At 37.9% G+C, this 21,247-nt stretch overlaps 1 protein-coding gene across 1 annotated transcript in view; it reads right to left on the reverse strand.

The window, feature by feature from the left end:
- Positions 1-18,240, reverse strand: part of LOC125231282 — a 55,806-nt gene extending 37,566 nt beyond the window's left edge. Inside the window, exons 1-2 of the mRNA XM_048136722.1 lie at positions 17,851-18,240; positions 12,924-13,631 (exon numbers count right to left, since the gene is read on the reverse strand). Of these exons, the coding sequence (XP_047992679.1) occupies positions 12,924-13,631; positions 17,851-18,240 (1,098 nt within the window). The remainder of the gene's footprint in view (positions 1-12,923; positions 13,632-17,850) is intronic.
- Between the last annotated feature and the right edge of the window lie 3,007 nt (positions 18,241-21,247).

Genomic DNA, 21,247 nt, shown 5'->3' on the forward strand with positions numbered 1-21,247 from the left:
CACCGTCTGCCGGAAATAAAATTGGATACCGTTTTATTAGGCAGGCGTCCGGTTTTTTATCCATAGCCCAGTATTTAGTCCATCACTTTCATCAAAATAAACCAGTTCATTTTAGATTCCATTAACTCTCAAATAGTCCTTACACCCTGGCGGGTGTTGCCTCTGCGTGTGTCCCATGATACGGGCAAGGGCAACATCCGTTCGGTGTACCCCTTACATTTCATTAAAGTGTCGAAAGGGCCTCTACGCGTTGGCTTCGGCCCCGCGCACGCCTCCCAAAGGTCCGGAATACCATTGTTCCGTGATGGGAAAGAATTACTTACCCTGGACTTTCATCACGAAATAACCGCCATGTGGGATGATGATTCAACGATCATTGTCCCGAAAGTGGTTTCCGCGAACGGTCTCATAGCGAAGAGTCTCGACCAACATCTCGAGAGACATCAAGGATCAGATGCAGAAGGCGGTGATCTTGGACACAGCGCGGATAGTCCGACGGTTCCTCTCTCTGCGGCCCTAACCACCGGCAGCTTGGGCCCTGCCCCGCTGCTGGCGGCACCCTAGTTTAGGTTTTTTATAATGTGTTTATATGTTTTTGCATTGTTTTGTAAGTGTTTCTACCCCTGTTATATGTAAGCATAATAAAGGGCGAACTACTTATACCTACATGAACTCTTCAGGTCAAAAACTTCCTGCCTCAAACCGCTATAACTGTGGAAATAACTGTTCGTGGAAAATTAGGAGCAAATCTTAAGGACTTGGGAGTTTTATAGGCCAAGCGATCCTTCGTCTGTTCATTTCCTTCGAATATAAAAGGAAAGGTATCAAGATACTAACGAACGTAGTTATACAGTATTTTGTGCCCCAATGCTGCTGCATTAAATATAGCAATTCAAGCAAATTTGACAATAGAAAATGCTCGAAATTCACACTTTCTCCAGGACGATATTTTTTTCCTAGTGACGAAAAGTTGACACACTTTTGATAATGGTGTCGGTTGCGCTCATTCTTGAGTAGTAGTCTGCCAAAGGCAGATCCAAGGCTCTTTTTGGAAGCAACCTAGAGAAGCTAAGAAAATATTTTCGGTGATTATCAAGAACCCTTCTCCGCGTGTACACGTGGCGACTAATCGTCTCATTAACGGTCATTAGGGCCAGTCGTTAGTGCAATCGATCGATTGTACTATCGTTATGCTTGAATAATGAGGAAAATTACTACTTACTTAGTTGCAGGGTTTGTTTTTAGCGATTATCTCCTTTACACATTCATCACATTCACCATTAATCATTTGGATCACATTGTGTGTTTTCATTTCATTTTCTCACGATAGAACGTTTTTCATTTTCTATTTTTGGCGATTTTTAATTTCCATTTTTTTAATGTCCAGGAGTATTTGGGCCAAATGGCCTTCCAGGCGCGATAAGAGAAGGAAATCAAACGGACTGAAAACACCTGGAAGAGCTATTGATCCATAAAAGATCTGATGAAGGGCTATCTCCCATTGTCACACAAGCGGAGACTCAATTGTGTAATTGTGCGTACTTTTAATTCTCACCTATACGGTGCACAAACTTGGTCTTTGACAGCGTATCAGAGCACTGGTTTAAACTTTCACGATTATTATAGTCCATTTCAAATACGAAGGCCCGATGGCACTCGAAACTTAACAATAGGGCTCATAATGTTTGCCTTTTGTTATCTAATTAGGCCCACTTCAAATTGGCACGCGTCGGTGCAATCTTTTTGTCGGTGCAATCAGGTATCTTTTGTTATCACTAATCCTATTGTTAACGCTAATTGATCGTCTCAAGTGCCATCGGGCCTTCGTATTTGAAATGGACTTTTTTTTATACTCATCATTACTTTTAAATCGGGACTTAATCACGTATTACTGCATATTAAACTGACCTCCAACGTTTCAAGGACGGCGTTGTCCCTGTGTCTTGAAATGACATCAACACCTGACAGCCGCGCGAGTTTTTCAAACTACCCATTTGGTCTTGATTATAAACTTGAACTGTGTTCGCTCTAGGATCGTCTCAGAAGTCCAAACTTGGGGTTTGCCAGCAAGCAATAGGTATCATTAATTGTGGAGAGCTGTAAAATTAATGGATCGTATCCGTAACACTACGCTGCGCTCCACGATAAAAATTGTCTTGTGGCTCGGAAAGTGGCCAAGCTAAAGTAAAACACTCCAGGAGTCCGCGAGTAAAGAAAGTAGCCAAGTATGACTAAAGTACGAACCTTTATCACTGGCTTATATATAGGTGGCTTTCTATCTCAAAAGACTCCTTATATAGGTTTCAAGTGCAATAGCGATGTTTTTATTAGACATTCTAAAAGTGCAATTACACGGGCAACACAATTGCCAGCAATTTCCAGTTGCACTGGTATGTGAATTGCTGGCAATTCAGGCAATTGTGTTGCCCCTGTAACAGCACCGTATCAGAAATTTGTAAGAGCCCTTCTGTGCTTGAAAGCCACATATGACTTTTTTCAACGTACAATTGCTCATCCGGATTGAGCCAGCATGTCTGCGCTTTTTACCCATCGGAACCCGCATAGCACATCCTAAACGCATAAAACTACCTACAGGCCCATAAAATTAAGTGCACAATGACGTTCTACTATATATGTCACGTCCACAGACGAATGTAAGTGATCTATGTCGTATAGGTCTGAGGATAAAGTGTAAAGTTACTTGATGAGTATGTTTTTTTGAGAATAGCATGTATCATAGATCTTATAGCGTTAGAAAAAAGGTGCTTAGTTGTATACCTTTGGCGTCTTTGAGGATGAGTTTATTCGTAGCTGAACAATTTACGAATTTAGATTTTATACTGATAATAAAGTATAAAGTGTATAGCTGTGTGGTGGAAATTGGTTCTTTAATGGCTTTTAGAGTTTGAAACCAATGACCGTATCAGACCCCGTAGCCGAATGGCATTTCTCCGACGCCAAACGAAAGCGATACGCCGCTGGCTCTGTCGCGCCAATACGCAAGCGCGATAGAGATAGATATCTACTAGCGCTTCGTTTCGTGAGCGTCTACCTGTCCTTATGTCATTAATACAATTAGACAAAGACGTGTCATCTATCTCGCGGCGACATACTCCCGCGGCCATCATGTGCTAGGCCTACTGGTGATAAAGTTAGGACCCTAATTGTTAAATGAACTAAAGATTTTGGTTTCTGATTAGGTTTGTTTGGAGTGGAAACAGTATAAATTCTAATGGGATCCTTTTCTGATTGTGTTTGTTTAATGATACAGAAACTGAGCACTTGGATCAAATGATGGTAAGAGATTATTGTCACCTATGGATACCTATTTAACAATATTTTAAGCGGGTTACTCACGTATTAAGTCGATATAGCGTTCGACATGTTTCGGTTCAATTTCGAGAACCTTTCTCAAGAGTAGCGACACCCCGCCTTTACATACGCCTTTTTTTTTAATACGTGAGTAACCCGCTTAAAATATTGTTAAATATGTATGAGTCTCACGGGAGTTTTATAGTTAAAACCTATGGATACCACTTGAAAAACCACTACTACGAAGTGCTAGCGGCCTTGAAGATGAGATAATTAAACGTTGTATAAAAAGTTATACAATATAGGGTCACGTTGACCTTGGTAAATATTGCCTTTAATGATTAACTTGTCTAATCTAAATTTTTGAAACCCCAATGAGTTTTTCTGAACTTATGTGCGAAATGTCTCGCTTTTCGGTGAAGGAAAACATCGTGAAGAAACCGGACTAATTCCAATAAGGCCTAGTTACCCTTCGGGTAGAAAGGTCAGATGGCAGTCGCTTTCGTAAAACTAGTGCCTATGCCAAATCCTGGGAGTAGTTGTCAAAGCGGATTCCGGGCTCCCATGAGCCGTGGCAAATGTGGGGATAACGCAAGGAGGATGATGAGTCTAATTTGAAATATCAATTCCAATTAGATAACCTGAATAGGAAAACGTCCAGTCATATCTGCTATGCGTTGGCTGCATTTGCTATAAAGATACTCCATACTTTTAGGTTTTTAAAACAACGTTAGCAAATAATTTTGCACATTTTCGTAGTAACAACATTTGTCGGTTAACATGCAGTACCGATCTTTGAATTTCGAACACACGAATGTCTCTGGAAAATGACGAAAATGGAAAATGCTATTTTTGAAGAAGGACGGCTGAGACCACTCGTTTTCGATTTTTTTTAGGTACCTAGTAGAATTTAATTAATCGCTAGTAGTAGAGATACTATTTGAACGAAATTCACGAAACCGAATGGTCGACATTTGAAAATCGGCCTGAACCAGCCAAATACAAAAATACAAGCGGATCTGTCAATGAGAGACTTGCCTTAACCTTCTTATTTGTTTGTGTAATGATTTCACAAGAGAGGGAGCCTGTTGTGGCTCGAATTGTTTTTTTTTTTATGGAATGGGCAGCAAACGAGCAGACGAGCCGCCTGATGGGAAGCAGTCATCACCGCCCATGGACATAAGCAACATCAGGGGAGTCACTCACGCGTCGCATTAAATACCTGCTTCTTGAAGAACCACTACATTTATTTATTTAAATGCTTATAAATAAAAACTATAAGTTATAACTATAGTTTAGTAGGTACGTTATATCACCTGACCTGATAAGGTTAATTGCCTAGAATCCAATTAGAAAAGCAATCTGACGCGTGGTCACTGTGGTTGCCCTGACGATGGTCAATTAGTTCATCGGATCGGAAATTTGAACTAGAATATACCGCATTGGCCTTCGAACAATCAATCTAAAAGGGGCTATTTTAATCAAAGTTGTACCTACACTTCTCTATTTTTGAAGTAAATATTTTAGAAAGAAGAAAGAAAGAAAAAGCATTTATTAGCACAAAATACATATCAATAACTATCTTAAACTAAGACTAGTTACAAACAAAAAATTATAAGTTGCGCTAAATGGTCCTTACTCAGCTAGGTGTCACGGTATGGGCCACATGGCACTCTCCGCAACGCTGGTTTTCTGTAAGGCCTAGAAGATGGACTAGGTGGACTAAGTAAATGGACTATGTACAATTTAGACGATAATGAGAAACTTAATAACATAAAAAGTCTTAGAATGTTTGTGTGTAATGTATGTACATGTAGATGTGTGTGAGTGTGCACGGTTGCCTAAGTGTTGCTTTCCTACTTAGCCAGTATGAAATTGCGAAGATGAATTTTGAATGTGGACTCGGTTTTAATGTGACTTCCAACTGACAGCGTTAAGCGTTTAACGCTCACTGATAGCGTCAAACCTTTAACGCTCCGTGTCGCCAATTCGAATTTTGAAATACCCCTTCCTATTTAAGTAAGGGCATTTATTTGTGTGATGAGCACAGATATTTTGTTCCTGAGTCGTGGATGTTTTCTATGTATATAAGTATTTATATATTAAATATATATATTGTTGTCTGAGTACCCACAACACAAGCCTTCTTGAGCTTATTGTGATCCACAGTCAACCTGTGTAAGAATGTCCTATAATATTTATTTATTTATTTATTTTCATTTCCACGTTTCACTTCTTTCGCGCGGAGGGACTCCACGCACTATTTTTTTTCTTCAGAGTGATATCCTAATATTCCTAATGAGAAAAAATAATCATCCAAATATGCTCCATTCATGGCATGTCCTGCAATGTTATCTCCAGTTGTGTAGTTTCCTTTTCTGCCAAATGCATAACCAAGACTGGCATTGAAACTTGAACAGGTTCATGTGATCTGCAATCTGCATATCCCGTTTGGAATTACAGACGTGATAGTATGTAAGTGTGATTCATATCTACCTCGCATGTTAAATACCTTTAATGTTGCTACCCGGATTTTTGACATTTTCAGCAGCAAAACAGTCAGCAGCAATATCGTGACGCCTTGCTGCAACAGTAGGTACCTAATCCTGATGTTATTCTTCTTGCTTTATCCAGGCATGCCACGGTTCATGAGAGCCTGGGGTCCGCTTTGACAACTAATCCCACCTTACTTACCATTAGGCCACCAGAACATGTTAGTAATCCTGATGTAGTGAGAACCTTCATATAAGGTGATATAAGTTAAAAATTGACTAGAATCTAATTAGAAACTCAATCCGCTGCATGGTCATTGTGGTTGCCCTGGCGATGGACAATTAGCTCAGCTCAGGATCGGAAACTTGAACTAGACGAAACCGCATTGGCCTTCGGTACTAAGTACAGTCAGCACAAAACGCCTTACGGTACTGGCACAGTATAATAAAGAGCTATACGAGCTTGGACTGTGCGCGTAGGAACGCGCCGATTACATGTATTTGATCGCTATTGCCTGAGGTGGTACTTGGTACCTACTTGAATTTTTGACAATTGGAGGTCTATTCCCCATTTACTGGAACTCATCATCCTCCTTGCGTTATCCCGGCATTTTGCCACGGCTCATGGGAGCCTGGGGTCCGCTTTGACAACCAGTCCCAAGCGATCTTACATATTTTTAAATTAAAGGAAAAATGGAAAAATTCACACCTCCGGCAGGATTCGAACCTGCGACCTTTGGCCTTGCCGGGGCCTTCGTTCATTGTAATATCGCTCGCAGACGTTTCTGCATGATAAAAAACAAATTTAACTAATCCCAAGATTTAGCGTAGGCACTAGTTTTTACGAAAGCGACTGTTCTCGACCTTCCAACCCAAAGGGTAAACTAGACTTTATTGGAATTAGTCTGGTTTCCTCACGATGTTCTCCTTCACCGAAAAGCGACTGGCAAATATCAAATGACATTTCGCACTTATATTCCGAAAAACTCATTGGTGCGAGCCGGGGTTCGAACCCGCGACCTCCGGAGCGAAAGACGCACGTACTTACCGCTAGGCTAGCAGCGCTTTTTATCCCTATGTACTGATGGAACTTGAAAAGGTTTATTTTTAACCTTTTACCTACATCTCTGCATATGATTTGAATTTTATGATCGGTATCATAAAATTTACCATTATTTTAAGATTATTGTTATAAAAAAATTAAAAACGTCAGTCTGACCTATACGTTTAAAATTAAATTAAAAATTCATATTAATATTAATGATATGGACTTGTCCGTGGTGTCCTGCCCGACCGCAGATCCGGTGCGCAAATAGCTCTTGACAGGTGCGTGTGCGCATCCAAGCGTTAGCTGGGAGGGCAGTTTGGTAAGTCTTCTTGAACGTAACACGATTGACGAAAAATGTTCTAGCTGTAGGACCCTTGAACACTATTAAAAAAAAAATAGAGATTTTGTTCTCCATGTAACATTAAAGTTCGGTTTTCATTTTTTTTATCGGTGGTTTGGTTTCCGTCTTTGAAAGTAGGTATCATCACTGAACTGAGCTGTGGTTGACTGGTAGAGAATGCCTTAAAGCATTAAGTTCGCCTTTTTGTACTGCTAGATTTTTCTTTTGTGCAATAAATATTAAATAAATAAATAAATCAATATACATTAATCTGTTGTGCGAAGTTGCATGGAGAGATTATAAATGAATTCATGTATAAAATCGCCATGAACCTTTACAGCTCACTGTACATACATTCCGTTGTGCATATAAAATTTTCATTTTCATTTTTTAGTGTGGTTTTTTTATATTGACATTTCTGCAACACAAGCCTTCTTGAGCTTACCGTGGGACGTGGGACTCAGTCAATGAAAATGAAAATGAAAAATGAAAATTTATTGGTAACATTAGGTTACATGTCAATCGTTAAGTAAAATTTAACTTATTTAAAACATCAATAGTATTAGGCATATAAAATAACACGCTATATACCCCGTAAATAACACGATTTTAACTTAATATGATTCTTCCTAGTAGGTACATACATGTTTTTCTTTAATTGACACTGATATTATAGAAATTTCATACATTAATATTGAGTTATTACATACTTTAATTTTGAGTTAATAAATTAATATTGAGTTATTACATACTGTGTAAGAATGTCCTATAATATTTATTAATTAATTATTTATTATTCTAACTTTCTTGGCAGATAGAGTGTACTCAAATGTAGACTTATTTATATACATTTAATTTATCATAGGCACCTACCGGTTGACATGGTCATTTACATAATCTACATTATTGTTGCATAACTATTTATTAAAGTACCTATAATTAATCGCTGACCTTACTTTGAGTAGCTTAAAAGTACCTATACAATGTGCTCTGTTCGACATGCACCGTGAAACAGCCGTGTTAACCACCATTTTATGTGTGAAATACGTTTTTGGGGGACCCAATAATTAGAATAATTTTACTATTAAGCTTATCTGATGTTAAAACAAAGCTATGCATAATGCAGGTGAGAACAATATAACATTTTTTATTATAAAAACGTCGTAAACACTTCACATTTTTTTTACACTTATAACATTTTTGCCGTCACACCTCGCTAGTTAACTCAGTATCCAAAAGGCATATGTGCCGTGTATATCCTATGAAGTTATGTCATTTAGTTTCAAGTGTTTTTGTTATAATTATAGTACGTATGGGGAACTAGCAGCTGTGACGGGGATCAGCTGTTTCATTGAAGGTATTAATAATGGGGTTTTTAAGTTTATGTCCTTCAGAAGAAGGTCACCTGAGTTGAGTACGTGGTTGTTGTTAAAAAAGTGGATATTTGTGCGCTGGACTGCGCATAATAGAGGAGCCCGTTTTTAGGGTTCCGTAGTCAACTAGGAACCCTTAGATTAGATTCGCCATGTCTGTCCGTCCGTCCGCGGATAATCTCAGTAACCGTTGGCACTAGAAAGCTGAAATTTCGTACCAATATGTATATCATTCACGCCGACAAAGTGGTATAATAAAAAGTGGAAAAAATTATCTATTACCCCCCCCCCCCCCCTGATACGTAAAGTGGGGAGTGATTATTTTTCATTTAAACCCTAACGTGTGATATATTGTTGGATAGGCGTATAAAAATGAATAGGGGTTTACTAAAGTAATTTTTTCTACTCCAGCACTTAAATCTGTCAATTAGATTATTGTCAGCGGTATCCAAATTAAGTTCATTTGAGTAACGATGAGAAAGTCTATTTGTCTATAGGTTCATATGATGACTGCTAGCAGTAATCATATGAATATAGGAGTTATGTTAATTTTTTTTTAAAAGCACAACTTCCATTTATCAGGTATGTTTTCATTTGCAGCAATAAGTAACTTTTAATAAATAATATAATATTTAGGTTCATAATTTAAATCAAGATGAAAAAATAAACTGCAATGCGTTTTTAATATGAGATATTGCAAAACAAAAGGTAAAAATCATAATTTTATCCAATAATTTTACATTCGATATTTAAATTAAAGATAAAAAATTCAGTTCATTTCGGTCATAAAAAAAAAAAAAAAAAAAAAATTCTTGAACGCAACCATATTTTTCGTAATTGAAAACCGGCTTATTTTCTATTTCTCTTGTCTATGGTATGTTTGACATTTGTAAACTTTTGACGAAACTATTTGAACTACATATTTCGGTGTTGTGTAGTTTGTTTTAATTCGACGTTATTGTGCAAAAACTTAAGTGATTATGAGTGATTCTGGTGAACAATGTACTTCCGAAGAAATCAAGGCTATGGCGCTCAAAGTGACTGACAATTTGTTACCTGAAAAGTCACCAAAAATGTTATGATTGTTTTGACATGGAAATTGCAAAAAAATGTTTCAACTTTCTCTGAAACCGCGTTGTTTGTGTGATCTTAGGTATTCTGTCCAACATTGCGGACAGAATACCTAAGATCCGCACAAATGTTCCCATTCATGATATGAAGTACGTAAGTAACCCATTTTATTATTCTCTAGGATATAAAGGATATTGTTTTTTTAGCCAAATACAAAGCAGAGTAGCAATTTACATAACATATTGTATACATAATTATGTTGTTAATGAAGTTTATGGTATTTTATAGTACTTAAGTAGGTAAATCGATTGCGAGATAAGGTTAAACAGGCAGAAAGATGGACATGACATTGTAGGCGGATATGATGAAACTACTACCTTCAGAAGTTCTCAAGTCAACATGGGCAGTTCATAAATATGTGTACATTTTTTCACCTTATTGCAACGAGTTAGGGTGAAGAAATGTACACATATTTATGAACTCGACTGTACCTATGTTGTCGGCCTGATTCCAACATTAATACATACATACATACATACAATCACGCCTGTATCCCATAAAGGGGTAGGCAGAGCACATGAACTACTCAAGTTACAGTGCCACTCTTGGCAAAAAGGGGTGGAAAGAAAACAATATTGTGACAGTGCAGTGACAGGTTGCCAGCCTCTCGCCTACGCCACAATTTAACCCATATCCCACAGTCGACTTCTACGACACCCACGGGAAGAAAGGGGGTGGTGAAATTCTTAACCCGTCACCACACGGGCACATACAAGAACATTAATATACATCAAAAATTAGACCTACATAGTAGTTTATAGTTAGACTCATACTGGGTTAGAGTCACAACCCGGTAAGTATTTATGACGTGATATTCATTGATTTCAAAGAGCAGAACAAAAAAAAATATTTGCTGCCAAATTAATATGATATGTAAAATACGATATTTATTTATTTAAACTTTATTGCACAATACAAAAAAGTACAAATGGCGGACTTAATGCCAGATGGCATTCTCTACCAGTCAACCATGGGCTAAACCGAAAGATCAAGTAGGTGCAGGGTCCTAGCTAGTACAGTTAGAGTAGGTAGGTACATAAACTTTCAACTTTTGTTTATCACCTTGGCTTTGACAAAGTAAGTCATCATCATCCTCCTTGCCCTCTCCTTGAGCCTGGGGTCCGCTGTGACTACTAATCCCAAGATTTGGCGTAGCACTAGTTTTTTACGAAAGCGACTGCCATCTGACCTTCCAACCCAAAGGGTAACTAGGTCTTATTGGAATTAGTCCGGTTTCCTCACGATGTTTTCCTTCACCGAAAAACAACTGGCAAATATCAAGTAACATTTTTGCACTTTTCCGAAAAACTCATTGGTACGAGCTGGGGTTTGATGTAAGTATAGGCAAAGACATATATAACTCCGTATAGACAGGATCTAAGAAAAAAACGTACCTCAGTACCATACAGAAAAAGGTACGGTGGCCTAGATGGCATTACACCTTTGGGGTACGCTCAGCTAGATGGCGCTAATATTAATATTTGACATTTTAACACATATCAAGCTAAGAATATGGGCCAAATGGTCAAAACTGAGGTTCAAAAGTTGTAAGCCTGTGTCAAGAGATGGCAGTCTATGCACTGCGATTATACATTTTACTTTGACAGTAACTCTCTATAATACTCGATCCTCTTTGGTATAGGTAAGTATTAGGTATACTTACGATACCTACTTATAAGTTTTTCTCAGAAAAATTACCAGAAAAAAGACTTACAACCTTTTTTTACCATCATCATCGCCCCACGCTTGTAGTCACAATCAGAAACTACTAAATAATATACCTTCATAAAAAGTCACGTTAGAAGGCCAGCGAAGCCTAACGTGCAGCACAAAAAATATTTTTAACGGATAATAAAAACATTATAACAAACTTATGATTATGTTTATGTAAAGTAAGTTCTACACGTGCTACGCTTAAAAAACTGGACTGCAGCCTTCACACTTGAGTACAGTGGCCTTTGTTTGCCCACCGTACTCTAAAATGTACAAAAGCTTTATGTAAGATGCGCGTGTAATGTACAGAGTACACCTAGCGTTGTACACAGAATGGGGAACAGTATGCATACCGCTATGGACTACGAGCTCAAAGCCGCCAGGCCTTTCTCAAATTCTCAAGGATGAAACTTTAGGATAATTTAGAGTTCGTATCGACGTTTAATGTCTGCATATTACCTAGTTCGGCCACTTTTTTGCTGTGAGGTTTTTTTGAAAAACACTAACTTTCCTTAAATTTTCAAGGCTGATTTTTATATATCTGTTAGAAAGGAATGTAAGGATTTGATAATCATAATTTCCTGACCATTTGCGCTGGATTTACCTTGAGAAATTAGGGTAAATAACAGAGACTTTCAAGATTAGTTGTCAAAGCGGACCCCAGGCTCATGAGCCGTGGCGAATGCCGGGATAACGCAAGGAGGATGATGATGAACAGAGACTTTCAAGTGTCTGGTAAAAGAAAATGTGGTGGAAAGAAATCACTGTTGGTCACGATCCTCAGCCATGAGGGAAAGACTAGAAGATAGTTAGTAGGGAAATATGGGATAATTACGGACTGCGGGTAATTTAGAACATTGCGCACCTAGAACGAAAGCGACCAAGTACTCAAAGAAATCGCTATTTACAGAAATAACTAAATCTCTTATATAAAGTACGATAACATACCGTTAGCTAGTTGTAAGTAGCAAAAGTGACATCTCGCGGGAAATTGAGTAATCACCTAGGTAAGCGTTTTATTCAATTCAATTCAATAATTTTTATTTCGGAAAAAATCCATAGTGTTAGTGTACATTCCCTTAAACCTATGTTAGTTACATTTACATATTATTTATTACATCTAAAAAAAAAACTACAACTATAATAAATTATACACTTGGCCTCTGGATTCCATATGTACACCATCCCAGTGTCTCCAGATAGCACAAGCAGGCGATCCCAACACTAGGCGCACAAGGCTGTTGGAGCTGTCTCGCACGCGACGCATCAGGGAGGCAGTTCTTTTGCGTATTATAGCACCGAAACTGTCAGTGCGGGCCTCAGCGAACATGCCTGCCGCACTGCAATAACGAGGCAGTCCCAACAGCATCCTGAACCCATTGTTATACTGCCTTTTTAGTATAATTTGTCCACAGGCTACACGTGTAAAAGGATTGGCAAAATGCTTTAAATAGCGTTATTTTGACATTCCCATTACACCGCGCAAACCTGCGGGACAGCATATTACAACGTACCGCCAATGCCCTGCGTTCCCTCTCTATATCTGTGTCGTCCTGAAGAGTATCAGTCACCCAGTGTCCGAGATACTTAAAACGCGTCACCCTTTTAAGAGCGGTACCACACAGGCTGACTGGTGGTAGTTCATCAAAGGCCTTGTTGCCTGCTTTAAAAACTAGTAGCTCGCTCTTACTTGTGTTGTATCTCAGACCATGTGCGACTGCATACTCCTCACAGATCTCCAAAAGCTTCACTAGCGCACTGACTGACGGACACAGCAGCACCATATCGTCCGCATAACTGATGTTGTTCACCGTGGTTCCACCTACTGAACATCCGATATTAGTGCTGCTGAGTCCGGCAATCAGCTCATCCATATACAGGTTGAATAAGCGTGGCGAGGAGAGCCCGCCCTGCCTCACCCCGCAATCCAACCTATACACGTCCGAGTGCGCGCCCGCCCATCTCACCTGGTTGGTTTGATGCCCGTACCAATACCGGAACAGGTCAATCACCTCCCTCGGAGTGCTCGTGTTATTTTCCATCTTATTCCATAGTATGTCATATGACACCGTGTCGAACGCCTTCGATAGGTCCAAGAAGCAAGCAATCACTGGAGTTTTTTCGTCAACGTAGTACTTAACGGTATGCTTGAAACAAAGAATAGCGCTTTCTGTCGACAGACCTGGTTTGAACCCAAACTGCGCATCCTGCGTTTTGATATACTGCGACAGTAAGTTATCAAGCAGACCGTCAAGCACCTTGGCCACCGTGGTTGCCAGTGATATTGGTCTGTAATTGGAACTATCGGAGGCGTTCCCCGTTTTATTTTTTGAAATTGGGACAACTATAGTTTTCATCAGATCCTCTGGAAGATGACAGTGACTGATACCAGAGATTATGGATTTAGTAGATATGTCCACCCCATACAAAAAAATGCGACCGCCTAAAAGCACGGCAAATGTAGATGGCGTTACTACAAATTTCTTGTTGCCTTGAGATCACTGTTAGATGGCGTTAAGTGTCACTTTTGAGACATAAATCTTTAAAAGAATATAATGAATTTTAGGACTCGTAACGCCACGCATGTACTAGATTGAAAGTTAGTTAATATTTCGCCACCCTTACTATCGCTTAAATAGCTCAGTTATAATAGCGTAAGACGATGGACGCGGCCCTGACGTCGTGGGTTCGATCCTCGGCAGTGAAAATCTTTTTTTTTTCTTTTTTTTAAATCTTTTATACCCTTTTTAACCATCTCTTTTTAAATAGTGATTTTTTTTAAATATTAGATTCACAACCCATTTCATTGAAATTTTGTTAGACACATGTAATGCAATAAGTTTAAAAATTGTCTTTCAGTATTAGTATTGATGGAAGGTAACCTAAGGTTCAACATCGTATCCATCGTACCTACTAACTAAAAACTAAAAACGATACAATATACGACTTAAACAAAACGCGGAATATAAATACATAACAAAAATTGCCTTGTGTTGCTTAATTCCGTGATTCAATATATGTATTTACAAAAGCTTTGCCGCCATCCACGTCTTACTCAGCTTTGACATAAGATTGAAAATCACTTAAACATTAGTCTTTGGAGTCAAAATCTTTTTACTATTTTTACAATGAATGAATGACAAGTCTAGCTAGGAGGTTTTCCACGAACACCAGAGTTTGCGCTATGTGATATATGTCACTCTATATGCCTGGATAGGAGTAAAAGAGAAAATGTCCGCGATGTGTTAACCCAGGTGACAGCAGTAAGCCCTCAGTACTAGTACTGTCACTGGCTGTCATGGCCAACATACTGCGTTTCGATACTGGTAAAATATCGAAGTATCATTCATTATGTTCTTTTTGTATCTAGGTTATTAATTATATACGAATATCAAAATATCAAAATGATGATAATTGATGAATATCAAGATGATTTTTAGTTTAAAGCAAGGAGATAAAAATATTTTCAGAAATATGTACCTACTCTTTTTATATAACAAAACGCATCCATCAGTCAAGTGCCGTATAGCCATCATCTTCTGTTTCTGAATTGATTTTTAATAATAATTTACTAAGGTCTAAATCAGTTTACGACCAAACTAGAGTTATGCGACGTTGCAGTCAGCAGTCTGGCAACGTTGCATTTTTAAGTAACAAAACATTTAATATTCATTCAATTTGTCGTGAAAAGTCTTCATGACTTACTACTCATATTATACCTATAAGTTACCTAATTTCGTCACTCTGATTAAGTAGAAGTTTGGTGTGGCGGTCAAAGATACTGCTTTTTAGCTGCGATAACTTGAGCAACAGAGGTTCGAATCTCGCCGGAGACCTTGCTTTTTTGTGAATCTTTTTGTATTTTTTTAATATTTTGTGTTTGATTTATTTTTATTAATTATATTTGATAGGAAAATAAGTACTAATATTTCATATCTCAGGTTTGACATGTTTTTACACCCCGAACTACCAATATTCAATGTTTTATCAATCTGGACCAACACTTGTCACTTTAGTATGGTAATGAAGAAACTTTTCAAAGAATTTGGTGAATAAAATTGGCCTATTAACATAATTATTGTTTTATTCCCCAATAATATACAATATCTATCATTTTGACAACTTTTGTCTCATTCTGATCATAGTGCCGTCTGACTCTGTCGTGCTGATATTATGTAGTTGTTTGTGGTAAAACATTTTTATACTACTAAAAATGAAATAATCAGAAAGTCTTCCGTCTTAGTGCATTTTCACATTATCCGATCCGATATCAGATGTAGGACCGGTATCGATATCCCATATATTTAAGCCGCCATCTCTGATTTTTGCCTTTAAAATTCTTCCTTCATCCGATATCGCGGATAGGATAATGTGAAAACACACTTAGAGTTGTAATATTTTACCTAGCATATTTTGGTTTTACTGGAATGTACGTTCAAGATAATTCAGAATTATAATATAAATAAATAAATATAAATATTATAGGACATTCTTTTACACAGATTGACTGAGGCCCATGGTAAGCTCAAGAATTATCGTTAAAACTTATGCAAAAAAAAATCAAAAACCATAAAATAAAAATAAACACAAAAAAACTGTTATCTTCACTTGTGTCTCTCCGCTGGGATTCGAACCCGTGATCTCTGATTTGAAAAGCAAACCAACTTCAACCGAGACCATAACGTGTCTTGACAATTGGCCCGAAATTCGCCATCATCTAGCTTTCACTAATGTGTCAGGCGTTTCGATGTTCCTGCTGAAAAGTAAATACTTAAGTTAGTAAGTTGCACCTGTCAAATGATTGAAGAGGAAAACGTGAGACGGATGTATGGGATGACAAGTCTGTACTGTATTGGCAAGGTGCAGGGTGCAAAGCGGGTGGAGGGGTAACTAAAAGGATGACAGCGCTCACTATGGCCAAAATTGACATTCCTGTCACTGACTTACGCTGTCAAATCCATATTGCAGTAAACATTTTCGAGATAAATTTAATATGGGCCTAGTAAAATTTGTTATGGTGAATTGTAATAACACCAAGAAAAATAGCGACTAAATTCTAGCTATTAATCCCAGACCGTGGTGGAAACGAAACCACCGTTTAAGTGGATAATTGCCGTGAGAAGAAAAATGTCATCTAACCTCTGAAGTTTTATTTAAAGTGCATAATCATTTGATACAAGTATTGAATTGAATTTATGGTGAATTTGTAATGCAAACTTTATTGGAGGTAGAAAAGCCGATGTGGAAGCCAATCCCAGTTACGAGTATGTTCCAAAATCATTTGAGTTGTTTCCTCATGTCATGTCTGCTCCTGTGTACAAATCGAAACGGATTGACAAAAATGCGTAAATATAGAAGTTTCAATGGGATGAAGCAGCACGAAAACAAGAAAATCAGAAGCAGGCCATCCACCAAAGGCTTATCACATTTTAAATAAATTTCCTGAGAACTTATTTCATCGCATTGATGATTACATATTTGTTGTGATATGGTAAACCTCTAATATTTTCAAGTAAATGAAACAAGTTTTTGTAATGTATAATTATTATAATTAAAAGTTATTATAGCTAGTTTCTTTTTATTTTACTATAAACCCTGTATCCTGTCCCTGAATGATATAATACCTACAGTTAGCCTATGAAAATGACATATCAACAATTTCAAAAACCAATGATTTATTTATACTTTATTGCACATAAGTTCAAATGGTGGAATAATGTCTTCAATCTCTAGAAAATTCCCAGCTAGAACCAATTTCTTGCCTTTATTCATTGACCGATATCGCATATTATGTTTAAGTCGCCATCTTTGATTTTCGCCTTTAAAATCCTTCCTACATCCGATATCGCGGATCGGGTATAATGTGAAAACGCACTTAAGGTTGTTATATTTTGCCTATTCTGGAATATACGTTCAAAATAATTAAGAATTATCGTGAAAACTTACGCAAAAAAATTCTAAACAAATAAAAAACCATAAAATAAAAATAAAACCCAAAAAACTGGATATCTTTACGTGTGTCTCCACCGAGGCTTGAACCAGTGACCTCTGGATTGAAAAGCGAACGAACTTCTGATGAGACCATAACGCGCCATGACAATTTGCCCGAAATTCGGTATCATCTAGCTTTCGCTACGTGTCAGGCATTTCGATGTTCCTCCATAAAAATAATCAGTTAGTCAGTTCCACCTGTCAAATGATTGAAGAGAAAAACGTGAGACGGGTGTATCTGATGACAAAGCTTGCAAATTTATTAAATATAGATATGTGCCAAATGGGACTATGAGCGACATCTATCAATTTCCGCTGCAAACAATAGTTTCGTTTTGACAGTCGCATTTTGTGGTACGGGGTGGCTTAGTCTGTATATATGTGGTTTGTGCTGATACACAGGTTAAAAAACAATTTGAGCACTAGAGGTAAGTGTACACCTGCATGTACCAGGTGCTCTATACTGAGTCCGTCATGCCCCGGGGACTTTCCTCTAGTCATGGACTTAATGACGTGATTCACCTCCTTTAAAGAAAACCTTACTTGAACCTCTCGACGCGCGTGACGATCATCAGTAGAGAACACCTGACACACCGGCTCGGGGACCTGCTTTACAGTCTTGAAGGAAGCTCTGAACAAATTTGCGATATCGACTGGTTCACAATGGCCATCAACCGCTGCGGGGACACCTGTTTTAGGATTCAGCTTATTTGTGGACTTCCAAAACTTTGCAAAGTTTTTGGCTTGGTGGTGAGTAGCTAATATGTCCATTTTAATTTGAGTCTGATTGTCCTGACACCACTTCAGCTTATCCTTGAAGAGCTTCCGAGAAGAACACATATCTTCATACAACGGCCCTGCCCTCGGTTTCCCAAAAAGGTGCCACCGCTGAAAGTACATCCTCGCACGTGTATGAGCTTCCCTCACATACCTATTCCATCCCACAACCTGCTTGCGCTTTATACACTATGGTGTCAGTTTTGTTTTAAAGGTGCGAGTGTGGGTAGGCTCTTTTGTTTCCACTTTACAATTATTTTAAGGGAAACATCAAGTTGTTGAACTGTAAAATCTTAAAGGGTTATACAGCTTACCTTACGGTGACTGCTATTTGTCTTCGATTATTAATAGAAACGTCTTCTAGACTTTATGTTTACCTGTTAAAATATAGAAATTCACATGAATACTTAAGTATTGTACCTTTTTAATACCAAAGGATAATCTTCTACAGTGACATTGATACTTGACACCGACAATTCTGTGCCTATTTTTTTTATACCACGTCGGTGGCAAACAGGTATACGGCCCGCCTGATGGAAAGCGGTCACCGTAATTTTTCCGTATTTCTCGGTTGATAAGTAACATTGTTACTCAGCGTCAATATTTCCTTGTTGGACAGGCAATGAACGGCAAAGTGTCACTGTTGGGTGACAATTGTCATGGTTGTGGAATAGGCCACGATCTAATGTGCTGCTAAGATGTAGTCATTATTCATTTCGTTCGAACTTGTCGCCACAATATTTAAATAAAATCACTATTATATTTTCACCAGTTAAAATTGGCCCAAATACGATTTCAACCGTTAAAGTTCTCAAGTTTTCTTACTGTTCATCACCTGAGCGCTGCGCACGCGCCGTAAACGGTGTCAAGGCTGCCAGTACGTGAACCCGCGGATCTTATTTATAATAACTATTCGTAGCAAACACATTTGTGGCTATCCTACACAGAAGAGTGCTTACCTGGACTAATTTCTTAATTTGTGGATAACGTTGTTGACTGTGCATAAAACAATACTTATTATGTAATTCCATTTATAAAATGTATTTGTATAGTTGTTTGTTATCCCTTGAAAATAATAAAATAAAATAAATAAATAATTTTTGACTATAAGGACTCATTTTTGTTACTATTCTATGATTGAAAAATTCCTTGTCTAATTTAGAACTAAAGTAACCTAATCCAAATCCCTATTGAGTTTGTATCGATTTCGTCATATAGCTTGGAAAAAAAAAAATGGAACTAATTTTTTTATCATAGCAACACTCACTTTACTCATGTAAAATTAAAATTTTGAAAAAACCCCCGACTGCGACATAGTAGACCGATTTTTATGAAACATCTAACTCCCGACTAACTCAGCTTTCATACAAAAAAAACTAAATCTAAATCGGTTCATCTGTTCGGGAGCTACGATGCTACAGACAGACACACACACACACACACACACACACACACACACACACACACACACACACACACACACACACACACACACACACACACACACACAGACAGACAAACAGACAGACAGACAGACAGACAGACAGACGGACAGACGGACGGATGGACGGACGGACGGACGGACGGACGGACGGACGGACGCACGGACGGACGGACGGACGGACGGACGGACGGACGGACGGACGGACGGACGGACGGAAGGACGGACGGACAGACGGACAGACAGACAGACAAACAGACAGACACGTCAAACTTATAACACCCCGTCGTTTTTGCGTCGGGGGTTAAAAAGAAACTCAATAGTTGTCTATTCTTTTTTGCCATGCTGAAAAAGTCAAGTGAGTGTTTCTTATGGAATATAGGATATAGGACTCCTTTGTAAAGGAAAGTCACGTTTATTTTTATACCCGTACCTGCTCAGAGGGAGTATTATATTCTGGTTTTAGCGTATTGTTTTGATCTGGAAAACTTTAGGTACTTATGCAGATGGAAACGGAATGTTTTTGTTCTGAATATAATGGAAACTAGAGCTATGGCGGTTTTAAGGTCACTCTGCATATAAAAAACTAGCTTTTTCCCGCGGCTTCGCTCGCGTCCTAATCTAATCCCTTAGGAGGTGAATTTTAAAAATTCCTTTCTTAGCGCTCCTCTATACCTTATAAGGAAAATTTAGAATCTCTAGGACCAGCGGTTTCGGCTGAGCGTTGATATGTCAGTCAGTCAGTCAGTTTCTTCTTTTATACAGTATATTTAGAAGATGATCAAGAATTTAATTTAACATTATTTGTATTTGCAGAATTTGTGGTTAAAAATGTTGGCGCCATGTGTAAATACTTACCAACGACCGGTCTGGCTCAGTCGATAGTGACCCTGCCTGCTAAGCCGCGGTCCTGGGTTCGAATCCCGGTAAGGGCATTTATTTGTGTGATGAGCACAGATATTTGTTCGTGAGTCATGGATGTTTTCTATGCATATAAGTATGTATTTATATATTTAAGTATGTATATCGTCGCTTAGCACCCATAAGTATAAGCTTTTCTTAGTCTGTGGCTAAGTTGATCTGTGTAAGGTGTCCCCAATATTTATTTATTTAATTTATTTATTTATTTACTTCGACCGACCAAACTTATGTAGGTAACAGATTATTTTACATTTTTTTTTGTTATATAGTTATCAAGAATTTGACGCTATTTAGAAGATTTATTGGATTATTGCTAACTATGTATGTTGGCGCCGTGTGTAAAATACATCGATAGCCCAGACCTATTATTATAACATGATTTTCAAAATAAATGTATATTATTATCTATTTATAATATTTAACTATGTGAAGTAAATTTAATTTTATACTGGTACCTGTTTTGCGGGAGTGACGTGTGATTCTAGTTTTGTCACATTATGTTTTGATCTGTGAACTTTAGTGAAGATGAAGGCGGAGATATTTTGTAAAATAGGACAGTTGGCCACATTTAAATGTTACTGGCATTTTGTTCATAATATACAAGTAGGTACCTATGTGAGGTGTGCAATAAAGAGTATTGTATTGTATTGTATTGTACCTACTAATATTCTTTCATGTGTACGAAATTTAAATGTTTAAAATTTTAAA

Source organism: Leguminivora glycinivorella, chromosome 11 (assembly GCF_023078275.1).
Source record: "Leguminivora glycinivorella isolate SPB_JAAS2020 chromosome 11, LegGlyc_1.1, whole genome shotgun sequence".
NCBI lineage: Eukaryota > Metazoa > Arthropoda > Insecta > Lepidoptera > Tortricidae > Leguminivora > Leguminivora glycinivorella.